This window comes from Sminthopsis crassicaudata, chromosome 6 (genome assembly GCF_048593235.1).
Source record: "Sminthopsis crassicaudata isolate SCR6 chromosome 6, ASM4859323v1, whole genome shotgun sequence".
In the NCBI taxonomy this organism is placed as follows: Eukaryota; Metazoa; Chordata; class Mammalia; order Dasyuromorphia; family Dasyuridae; genus Sminthopsis; species Sminthopsis crassicaudata.
This window is the reverse complement of record NC_133622.1, coordinates 72,953,543-72,965,397: the sequence shown is the minus strand read 5'-3', so window position 1 is coordinate 72,965,397 and position 11,855 is coordinate 72,953,543. Positions and strand designations below refer to the sequence as shown.

Below are 11,855 nucleotides of genomic sequence, written 5' to 3'. Positions count from 1 at the left end.
TTCTAAGACAAATTATACCTGTGTTCTTTACATATCTTTATGGCAGAAATATAGTTCTCCAGATTTCTTTTTACCTTTTTAGAAATCTCTTGAGTTCTGTATTTGAAAATCAAACATTTTGTGTAGATTTGGTTTTTTCATCAAGAATAGATGGAATTCATTTATTTCGTTAAATGTCCATCTTCTTCCCTGGAAAACGATGCTCATTTTTGCTGGGTAAGTTATTCTTTGCTGCATCAGGTCTGGTGTTCTATCCATTGCAACATTTAGCCACCTCTATTACAAAATTTATAGTAAGTCAAATTGTTTTCTCCCTTATTCAACATTGGTAAAATTTCAACATGTCTATAGGTATTTAACAACTTTTTCTTTATTTTTTGTACATTATAATAAATCCATTTTAGAAAATACTGAGGCTGACTATCAATGCCAGCAAAACCAGAGGAGGTGATTAAGAAGAAAAAGGTTCCTAGCATTTTTAACTTGAACCTTTTGCCTTCATTTTCCAGATGAGAAAAAGCTGCCCACAATAATTCCACTACTAGTTTCACTGATGGGGTGCTCAGAGCCACCCCAATAAGCAGGCTCATATTACTTGGCTTGTACTTTCCAGTCTGGAAACTGGAACGGAGAAAGCAGAATGAATTCTTGTTGCTTAAAAAACCCTGGCATCAGCCCTTTTTGTAGTGGCAACGAACTGGAACCTGAGTGGATGCCCATCAGTTAGGGAATGGCGGAATAAGTTATGGAACATGAATGTTATGATATATTATTGTTCTGTAAGAAGACCAAAGGATGATTTCAGAAAGGGCTGGAGAGACTTACATGAACTGAGGCTAAATGAAGTGAGTAGAACCAGATCATTATACACAGCAACAAGATTATATGATGATCAATTCTGATGGAGGCAGCTCTCTTTAACAGTTCCAATTGTTCAGTGATGGAGAGCCATCTACAGCCAGAAAGAGAACCATGGGAGCTGAGTGTGGATCACAACATGAAATTTTCATTTTTTTGTTATTGTTTGCTTGCTTGTTTTCTTTCTCAATTTTTTCCCTTTTTGATCTGATTTTTCTTATGCAGCATGATATTTGTGGAAATACATATAGAAGAACATGTTTAATATATTTAACATGTTTAACATATATTGGATTACTTGCCATCTAGGAGTGGGGGTGGAGGGAAGAAAGAGAGAAAAAAAGTTGGAACAAGGTTTTGCAAAGTTAAAAACTATGCATGTTTTGAAAATAAAAAGCTTCATAAAAATAACTAAACTAAAAAAAAGAGACAAAGAAAGGAAGGAAGGAAGGAAGGAGGGAAGGCGGAAAGGAAGGAAGGAAAAACTAGGAAGGAGGGAAGAAGGAAAGGGAAGGAGGGAAGGAGGAAGGTAGGAAAGGAAGGAAGAGAAACACCAAAACAATAACAAAAAATAACTCTGGCATGGGGGGGGGGTGCGATTAAATTTGGAGTCTTTAAGCAAAATCGGGCAATGACCATCCCCTTTAAGCATTTTTAGAAATAGCCGTGATGTGACTTGGAGAGAGGCCTCTGAAGGTGGTGGGGTCCCACTTCTGGCAGAATGAGAGTAAGTGGGCAGTTCAATTCAATATTTTTTGAACACCTACTATGTGCTAAGCACCTTGCACACAAATAAGGGGAAAAAAAGACATTTCCTCATCAGGGACAGGTATTTCTAAAACTGGTGATTTTGAGAATCTGAGACTCTGAGGAAAGTCATAAATCCTGTATTCTAATCCCCAGTTAATGTTCCTGTGATATTAAATCAGGTAAGTCTTCCTGGATCTCTTTACTCAAATGATATAAAGGAGCAGTTTAACTTCGAGGCCCTTTTCCAGCTCTCAATTTGTTATCAGAGCGTCCTGTGCCTCAGTCTTCCCAATCTGTACAATAGCACTTCTTCCTGCTTTAAAACCAGGAACCGAAGGAATGCCGGGCCTCCTTTCAAAGCTAAGCCGTCATTGGCTCGGTACATTTTCCCGACCCGCCCACGGAAACCTTCTTTAGCTTCGCCCTTCTGCGTTCCAATGGCACAAAAGCCAAACACCACTGGAACCCGAGCAGAATGCAAGAGGTACCTCCATGCGCATAATGCACGGGTCCGACCGGGCCATTAGAAAAATGGGCCGGGGGGGAATTCAGGAGCAGAGCGACGAAGATCGAGGTCTTCGTACGTGGAGGAAATTCCCTCCCTCCCGCATCCTTACCCTACCTAACACCTAGGAGCCGAGTGATGGTCGAGTCGCAGCGCAGAGCCTGTCGGGATTTGTAGTCCTCCCGCTGCGCGTCATGTCCCCTACGGCTCCAGCCCCGCCCCCCCCGGCGGGAGTCGCGTCTGGGGTGAGGGTAGGGGGGCGGAGAGGGGGAAGGACGCGGTCCAGGCTCGGCTCCCGCCCACCCCTTTCCCTCCCCTCCGACTTCCTGCTCTGGCCGGACTACAGCTCCCGCCGTCCTTTCGGTGCCGGGGCTGAAAGCGAAAATAAATCGGGCTCGGCGGCGTCTCGCTCTCGCTCTAGCTCTCGCTTGGGCTTCCTCTCAGTTTTGTTTTCCCCGCGGCAGGACGGGCGCCGGGGCGGGCCCTGTGTCCTCCGGGGGGGTGGTGGCAGGGCTTCTCCGCCCTCCGTCTGGCTGCAGCTCGGCTGGGGCGGCGCGAGGCAGCCGGGAGCCCCTCGGGATTTATTCCCCGCCGGCCGGCACGAGGCAGCCGGGGGGGCCGCGGGCCCAGCGCTCCGGCCTCGCTCCCGAGCCGCGGAGGCCGGCCTCGTGTGGAGGGCGGGGCGGGCATGGACTAGGCTAGGGGCCCGCCCGTGCACCGCCGCCGCCGCTCTCCGCCGCTCCTGCTGCCGCCGCCGCCTTCGCGGCCATGTGGGGCTAGCCCCGGGCGGGCTGGTGCAGCGCGGACGGGCCAACATGGAGGCTGCCGTTAGTCTCCCGGATGGCGGGGAACCCGGGGCCGGGGGCAGCGGCCTGGGGGACGCGACGCCTATGGACGCCTATCTGCGCAGCCTGGGCTTGTGCCGGAAGCTCATCGCCAAGGACGGCTCCTGCCTGTTCAGGGCCGTGGCGGAGCAGGTGAGCCGCGCGGGCCGGGGGGCGGGGGCCGGGCCCGAGCCCGAGGCCGCGGGCTCCGCGTTCTACGCGCCGGGTCCCCTTGTGTCGTCACAGCCACCTCCCCCTCTCCCCCCATTGTGCCCGTGGAATGTCCACGCAAGGCTCGGCGGGCCCGCACCCTCCTCGAGCGCGTTTTCTGCCTCCCTTCGTGCTCTCCGCGACGGGCGCCTCCTGGCCCACGAGGGTCCCTTTCCCACGGCCCAGCCTCCGGGTGTCGCCTGCGTGGACCTGTTGAATGGGACCTTGCCCCGGGGCTGCTTCTGCAGAACTTAGCCTTTAATTAGTCAGCGTTAATTAGGCACCTCCTTACCGAGACCTGGGCTAGAGAGGCCGGAGGAGACCCCTCCCCCAGGAATCAGATATTAGCAGCCTCCCAACCTGGAAGAAATAGGGATGCTCATCGATGGGAGAAAAACTGTGGCCCCCAAAACCAGTGATGCTCCTCGATGGGGAGATAAATAAATTGTGCCCCCTAAATCCAGAAGTAGCCGTATTCATTGATGGGTACAAATTGTGGGGAGTATGAATTGTGGATTCTCAAAAAACCTGGAAGAAGTAGGGCTACTTATGGGTGGGGGGGGATAAACTGTGGACCCTCATCTAGAAGAAATAGGGGTACCAATTAATGGGGAGAATGGTTAGATTGTGCCCCCCAAACCTAGAAGAAATAGAGGTACTCATTCATGGGGAAGTAGACAAACTCCTTTCCAAACGCCCCCTCCCAGAATTAGGGCTACTCATGGAGGGGAGCAATTAATAAAGCAGGACTTTCATATGTAAATATATTCATATATATATATATATATATATATATATATATATATATGTATATATATCTTGGTGGCCTGGATATATAACCGGTTATTGGTGGCCTGATAAAAAGCAGAAATGTGAAACTTGAGGAATTGGGAGAGGCTGATCTTGGGGGGCTGGGTTTGGGGCCAGGCTACCCTTTCCAAACCTGAGAATCGCTGCTGGGCTGGGGTGTGGTCGGCACCCAGGTCGGGAGCTAGTGCTGAGTGAAGTAGAGCCTGGGAGAAGGGGGTACCCCGGGAAGGAAAGCCTGGGCCGCTAATCCGCTGCAGGACGCCCTGCCCTCTAGGAGCTTACATTCTAACGGGTGAAATCACTTGCAGAACCCTTGGGTGTGTCTAGTTTTCCGATGGAATATATTACATGGGAAATATAGCTTTATATGAGAAACTTTATTTAGATGAATATATAAAGGATATGTAAATGGGAAGTAATTCTATATGTTATCACATATATGTATGCGCATAGATATAGATAAATAGGAAGAAGAAAGGCACTATAATTTGGAGGGGATAGAGAAAAGCTTATTGTAGGAGGTAGAATTTTTGGTGAGACTTAAAGGGGAGGAATCAGGTGTAGATAGAGCAGGAACAGCCAGAGAGTTTGCCGGTGGTTGGGCAATAGATAATAAAGACTTAATATTTATTAACAAAATTATATAGTATTCCAGGAAAAAAGAAGGTATTTTTACCTCTTAATCGCTCCTTTTATTCTACCATTTGTAGGGTGGGACTTAGAAACAGTTTTAACCAAATTTCCCATGTGTTCAGATCATTTTCTGCCAATTTGTTTAATATAAGTCCTTTTTTTTTGAAGAGGGAGTTTTAAGAAGGTGATTTGTGGATAGTGTATATACTTTTTGTAGGATTGTAATAAAAATTATATCAAACAATAGCTACTGAAATTGCTACCTCTCCCCATCCTTGCTTTATTATAATTTCATAGAAGCTTGATCAGTTCTCCATCTCCATCTTGAATTAAAGATTTTTTTACCCAGTGACATTTGAGAATTGCTCCCTTCCCCTTTTAACAGTCTCTTGCAGTTTAAATCAAGGTCTTTCGTTTGAAAATCTTTTATGTTCTAATAGTATCAAGTTTTTGGTAAGCATTCTCTTTAAAAAAATTATGAAGAAAAGAAAAACAATACAATTTTGGTACCTTTTGTGTACCCGTCAGTCATTTCAATCTCTTTTGAACCCGCCCTTGTGACAAAGATAGACAGCTTAGCAAAAGCATCCAATATCACTGCCACATCTGAAACCAGATACAATATTCCTTCCAGATAGGTGCCCTTCCCCCATCTCTCAGGTATTCTGTATTTCAAAGGCCCTGTTATTATTTTAATTCTCTAGCATAAAATCAAAAATTTTAATCTTAAAAGGACTAACTCAACATTTCTCATGGTCAGGGGCATTATATTAACCCTTTCCACTTCATCCTGAAGTTCAGCAGGATCAATCAAATTTTGACTTGTTTAAGAAATGAGATGCTATTCTCAAACTGTTTGCCTTTGTTGCTGGTCTTTATCTTCAGGATATTCAGGAATATCTCCATACACTTAGTTCACTCTTTGTGAACTGACTATACAGCTTATTAATTTTCCAAATTTTTTTGGCCCTTTCTTTACACTTAAGACCTATTTAGAATCTCCAGAAGCAGAAATAGGTGAAATTAATTTATTTTTGTATCTACTCCCACCTCTAACAAAAAGATTGGCAGGAGAAAAGGGATTTGAAAGGAATTGATACAAGTGGGGTTTAGGGATTTGAATGGCTATAATCCAGGCTTTACCTCTATGTATACAGAAAGAAGCATTTTAGTACAAAAAGCCTGTGTTATAGATTCTAGATAATAACCTTGACTAGCTTAGCTTTTTGTATTGCAGTTATAGTTTGGCCTTCAAAATAATAGTGATTGTGATCTGTTGATTATTTTTGATGAAAAAAGGAGCCTCAAAATATTCAAATCTCCATAATCTCCCCTCAATTTATAAACCTCTTATTTTCTTTTATTTTTTTTTAAAGTTATTTTGGTACTTAGAGAAGAAGAAAATCTTAAAAATCCCAAATTACAGCGAGATCCCAGTTTTACTTATTTAGGCCAAAGATATATAGATAATGGCGAAATGTATGTTGGGAACATATGGGAGTGGAATATGGCACTGGTCCCAGGGTTTGGTATTTTAAAAAAAAAAATGTGTGTAAGAATTTATTCTTAGCCTTTAGTTGCCTTAGAATGTTTTTAACTCCTGGGGTAGTGTTTCTAAGTACTTTAAACTGTTGAAGTGGTAGCAGCAGGTTCAAGTATGGAAGCAAGAAGGAAGCACATGCAGGAATATAAAACTTTGTCTCACATTCTAGGTGTATCTAAACAGAGACCTTTAACTTTCTGCACATGTGTAAATAGTCCATAACTCTTTAAGATTTGCAAAAGCACTTTACAAATATTTAATTTTAATCTCTCAACACCTTGTAGAGCCCTCCACCAATTTGGGTATCCTACTCCCAAGGGGACTGACCTGAACCTACTATAGTAGGTCATGGAAATAAAAATAGGACGTTCCCTAGATAACTTGCTGAAGCAGCATTTGTAAGCCTTTTCCCATTATCAACCAATTTGTTGACACAAAGTGTGGTTTTGAAAGAGTCATAATTTCTTCTTCATGCCATTTATATTTATGTCTCCATATATAGAGCTTTACAAGTTAATTCATCAGAAATACTGCTGTGTGTTTACTCACAACATAATGTACTTAAAAAAAAAAAAAAGATTTCTCCTTTCCAGCATTTAACTTCATTTCTATTGTTTCAGGACATTTTTTAGAAATTGCTGAAAGTATTACTTATGAGTAAGGAGTTAAAAATTCCCTAATTTTTTAAATAAAAAGATAAAACATTTATGCCATTGTTTTTGAGCCAAGGTAAGCTTTAGTCATAGTCTGCCAACTGTTGCTAGGTAAATGACTGATTAGCCTAAGTTTGCTAGCTACAGGAAGCAATATCAGATGACGAACTAGAGTGTTACAGAAAACTAATAATGTCTTAGCTTAATGATGATATGATTGCTGTGAATGAGCTTGTAATGTTTTTGGTTCCTTAGTATCTGGGATTAGGAATCAATGATGGGCTTATCAAATTGCTAGTTTTAGCAGTCAGCAAGCCTTTTTTGGAACATAAACATTACATTGGTAGCCAGGTTCTAAAATAGGTGTGAAGATCAGTTGAATTAGGAACAGATTGTCTAGTATACTTTTTAAAATCACATTTTAAAAAATTCTCCTTTCAAACAAACATAAATAAATGCTGCCTTTGAGTTACAACCCATGTCTTAAGGTATCAGTTGTTTAGCATTGGATTGTGCGCGAATATATTCCAGAAGTCATTAGATTACCTCTATGTATACATAATTGTGATTTCTCTAACTGAACTTTGGATTTTTGTTTAAGTTTAGAATAATAGAAAATATTAATTTTTAATCTTTGAAACCATGGACTGCTATATTTGAGAATCTTAATTTTCTATTTAAACATGTTAATGGGCTAATACTTTCTTTGAAGAGTTAGAAAAAGGAATTTTTAAAAATCCAAATAATCTTTTGTAGATGGCCTTTATTTTTATATTTGCTTCTGTGTATGTCCTTTTCAACTTCCCACACCTAAGTAAACTATCCTTTTCAACAGATTATAAAAGAAAAGCAAAACAAAATTTGCCATCTTGGCAATTAAAGTAGGAAGAAGTGAATTTTTCAAATTAATTATATTCAATGAAATTAGAGATTTTAAGAGTTTTTTTTTCAATCACAGGAAAATCCCATCCATGCGGTCATTCATTCCCTTCCCTACTCTCCCAGCAAAATTAGACCATCAAGTAATGTGCAATTGTGGAATGTTATATTGTGTTTCTTTTTTAAAAGTTAAAAACTTGATGTAGAGAGACTGTGTCTCTTTAGGACTATTAGAAACCATAAAAATTGTTTAAAAGCTGGAACATGCCATCTAATACATCTCATTAATTTTATACATCTAAAAAATCAAGTCTCAGGTGAAATAATTTGTCTCAAGTTCATGCAGGTAGCTAGATGCATGTTGTCTATTGATGTGGTAGTTTTAAGAGTGCTAATGAACTCTAGAGTCCCATATGTACTATGTTACAGAAGTTTGGTACAAGATAAAATTTGCTTTTAGAATTGGTCTTAGGAACTGTAACTATTATATCATGAAAGCCTTTGGCTACTCCAATGATCAATGGAAATAAAATATAAGAGGAAGAGAAAACAGATCTTGTAAGACATGCTGTTGCTATTAAACTTAGAAGGAGGGATTGAAAAAGGAATGGGGATTTATCAGATTGCTCCAATTATACACAACAGGTTGAAGCTTTGGAAATGGGGAAGGTGGTTAAGTCACACGTGTTTTCTTTTTGGGGGAAAAAAAGTCTCAAGAGTATGATTTTTTTCTTTTTTAGGTATTGCATTCTCAGTCACGACATGTAGAAGTCAGGATGGCCTGTATACACTATCTTCGAGAAAACAGAGAGAAATTTGAAGCGGTAATTTATGTCAAACTTGACTTTTTTTTTTTTTTTTTTTCATTTTATTGACTTTTTAGGCCTCAATCATGGTGTAGATTTTTCTGAAAATCCCAAAGAATACTTAAGTGGAAGGAATCAAGCGCATCATTTATTGAATTTTTATGAATTTGTTTTTGTTTGGTCAATTAGTTGTGTCTGACTCTGTCTCTTGTTTCTGAATCTTTGGGATTTTCTTGGCAGAGATACTAGACTACTTGGCTGTTTGCTTCTCCAGCTCATTTTACAGATGAGGAACCCAGGCACACAACGTTAGTGAGTTGGCCAGGGTCATACAGCTAGGATGTGTTTAAGGCCACATTTAAAATTAGCTCCTTCTGACTCTAGGGCTGGCAGTCTGTGTATCTACTGTGTCTCCCAGGTGCCCCTGATTTCTATGAGTGCAGTGGTGATATGTTTAAAGGACTTTGGAGATTATCTCCAAATATTATTAGATAGCATTGAATACTTACTGTGTGCAAGGAATTTATAAGGTGAGTAAAACACAAACCTTAAGATAAACTTTGTTACTTAGCATTGTGAGGGAATGAGCTACTTGACAGATTGTTAATTGGAATATGGGATACAAATTTTCATAGAACAATATATAAAAAAAAAAAAAACACTTGATGAACTCTACAGCATGGTAAATAAAATTTAATCAGAGGCCCTTAGATCTTTTCTCAGGGTTTATTCTTAGAAAAATCATTCTTGCTACAACCAGGATTTGTGTTAAATGCTGATTAATAGGGAATACTGTGTAACAAAATGGCAGCAACTTAAATTTTGTCAGTAGTATATGGTAAATCATAAAGTAATGTTAGGATCAATTTTTATTAGTGTTGAAGACTAATTATTTTACAACCTAGGAACACATCATCTGACAATTTTACTTTGGTCTGTCTTCTCAATTTTGAAAGATTTTTGGGAAAAGATACTTTTTTGTGTATCTTAGTTCTGTAACTCAAAAGGTAAAAAATACTAGCTTCTAAATTTAGATAATTCCAGGAGTCATCAACTTAATATATTGCAGATAGCATATTACAGACCCTGGGAATTGAAAGGCAAAATAATCAGTTCCTTCAAGGAGCTTACATTCTAATGGAGGAGATAACATAGGCACAGAACTGATTGGAGGCCTTTTAATATGGTGGGTAGGAGGTTAGATTTGAAATCTGGGAGAGCGGAGTTCAAGGCTTCATGTTCTTATCAGCCATGTTATCCTATACATAATCACCTGTACATTCCTATCTGCAGAATGGGGAAAATAATTCTGCTTCACAAAATTCAAGGGTTAAATGAAATCATATATGCTAAGTGCTCTGTAAATGTTGCATTATTCAATAGAAATCATTATTTTTATTAATATTCAAGAGACAGTATAGTGTGTACACGATGGACATGGTTAACTTGCAATTAAAATATAATACCCATTTGAATCATAACAATTTAAGTTCTAAAAAGAGAATTTGGAAAAATAGGATGGTGTAAAATGATATATGAGACTTTTTGGAAAATTATCCACAGTTAATAAGAATTTAATGTCAAATTGCACCTTAATCTCTTAATCTTTATGTATCTTCCTTCAGTGATTAAATGTTTTTGTAATTCAACTAAAATGGAATAATCTTTCATTTTAAAACATTTAATTAGTTTGCTTCCCTCAACTAAAGTAACAAATTTTACTCTTGAAAAAAATATGTAGAAGTTAGATTCTGATCTTAGTTGTTATATCAAGGTTACTGTTGAGGTGTATTATGTAAAAATTAAAAATGCTTCTTTTTTTACACTTTATACCCATTATTTTGATTTTTAGGAAGACTCAAGTCTAATCCATCATTTACATGACAATCCAAATATTTGAAGGCTAGACAACTATCATGTTTTTTATGTTTACCTGCAGGTTAAATAGTTCCAGTTCCTTCAGAAGATCCTTATGTAACATGGTCTCCAGTTAATTGACCATTTTTCTTTTCTTTTCTTTTCTTTTCTTTTCTTTTCTTTTTTTTTTTAATAGTTTTTATTCGCCAGATATATGCATGGGTAATTTTACAACATTGACAATTGCCAAACCTTTTGTTCTAATTTTTCCCCTCCCCCCCCAAGATGGCAGGTTGATCAATACATGTTAAATATGTTAAAGTATAAATTAAATACAATATATGTATACATGTCCAGACAGTTGTTTTACTGTACAAAAAGAATCAGACTTTGAAATAGTGTACAATTAGCCTGTGAAGGAAATCCAAAATGCAGGCGGACAAAAATAGTCACCATTTCTTTTTAACCTTCCTTTGAGTGTATACCATTTTCTGTCCTAAAAATGTTTTCCCAGAACTGAACAAAGGCTTCATATGTACAAAGTGTCTTATATTGCCAGGTATACCTGTATAGTTTCCAGATTAATGCTTCTAACACATGACCTCCAGCATGTCACTTAAACGTTTTTGCCTCTTAAGACTATGTTTAGTAGTAGAATCATAACCTCATAGATTTAGAACTATGAGGGATGTTAGGGATTGTCTAGTTTGTCTTGTTCCTTTCCAAACTAATTTCCTACTATTTCATAGTAGCCTGACCTGAGACATTCCAGTTTCCTCATTTTTCTATGATCGTAATCACATTCATTTTCCTTTCTGCCTTTAGTCTTGTTTTTCTTGTTTCTGGAGTATAATACTTATTTTTCCTTTTCAATCTGTTTCTACTTAATCCTTCAAAGGAAAACTCAATTCCTTATCTTCAGGGAAACTTTTCTGAAGATTTTAATCTATATTGGGTAGCTTCTGTTTTTTTTTTTTTTTTTAATTAAGGAGTATTAGTGCACAATGAAAAGAATACTGACTCTGGAAAAACATCAGGCCTTTCATGTGTTTGACACTGAGAAATTTCTTATGTTCCCATGGTGTCAGTTTCCCCATTTGTAGATCTGTGATCCAATGATTCTAAATTCTTTTGTAATCAATGCATGTTTATCAAGTTCTAGCTGTGTGGCAGGCACTGTGCTAAATAAGCACCATAGGCCCTTGATTTCCACTCCCCTGCTCCCCCCTAATGTGTTGTGTTGGGGATATAAATAAAAAAATGAGATAGTTATTGTTCTTAAAAACACATTTGAGGGTGAAAACACATTGGAACTGGTGGCTAGAGCATTTTGGTCTGAAGTTATATAAGTATAGTAAAACCATAGAGAACTGATTGACAGGCCCTTTCCAAAAGTAGTAGTAGGATTGATTTAATTATAGCATTTCTATAATGGGAATGAATGGAGTAGGAGAACAGATATCAAGAAGATGCCTGGGGTGGGTGGGTAGATTGTGAAATATGGTCTAGTTGGTGTAAGACCAGGTA

At 39.2% G+C, this 11,855-nt stretch overlaps 1 protein-coding gene across 2 annotated transcripts in view; it reads left to right on the top strand.

Moving 5' to 3' along the window:
- The first annotated feature begins 2,412 nt into the window (after positions 1 to 2,412).
- OTUD4 (OTU deubiquitinase 4) overlaps positions 2,413 to 11,855 on the top strand; it is a 51,302-nt gene continuing 41,859 nt past the window's right edge. The window contains exons 1-2 of one of the 2 annotated variants that reach the window (XM_074276652.1): positions 2,413 to 3,090; positions 8,406 to 8,489. In XM_074276652.1, the coding sequence (XP_074132753.1) occupies positions 2,929 to 3,090; positions 8,406 to 8,489 (246 nt within the window). In that variant the 5' untranslated portion in view covers positions 2,413 to 2,928. Of the gene's footprint in view, positions 3,091 to 8,405; positions 8,490 to 11,855 lie in introns of those variants that run through there. The other variant, XM_074276653.1, reaches the window with a different exon arrangement.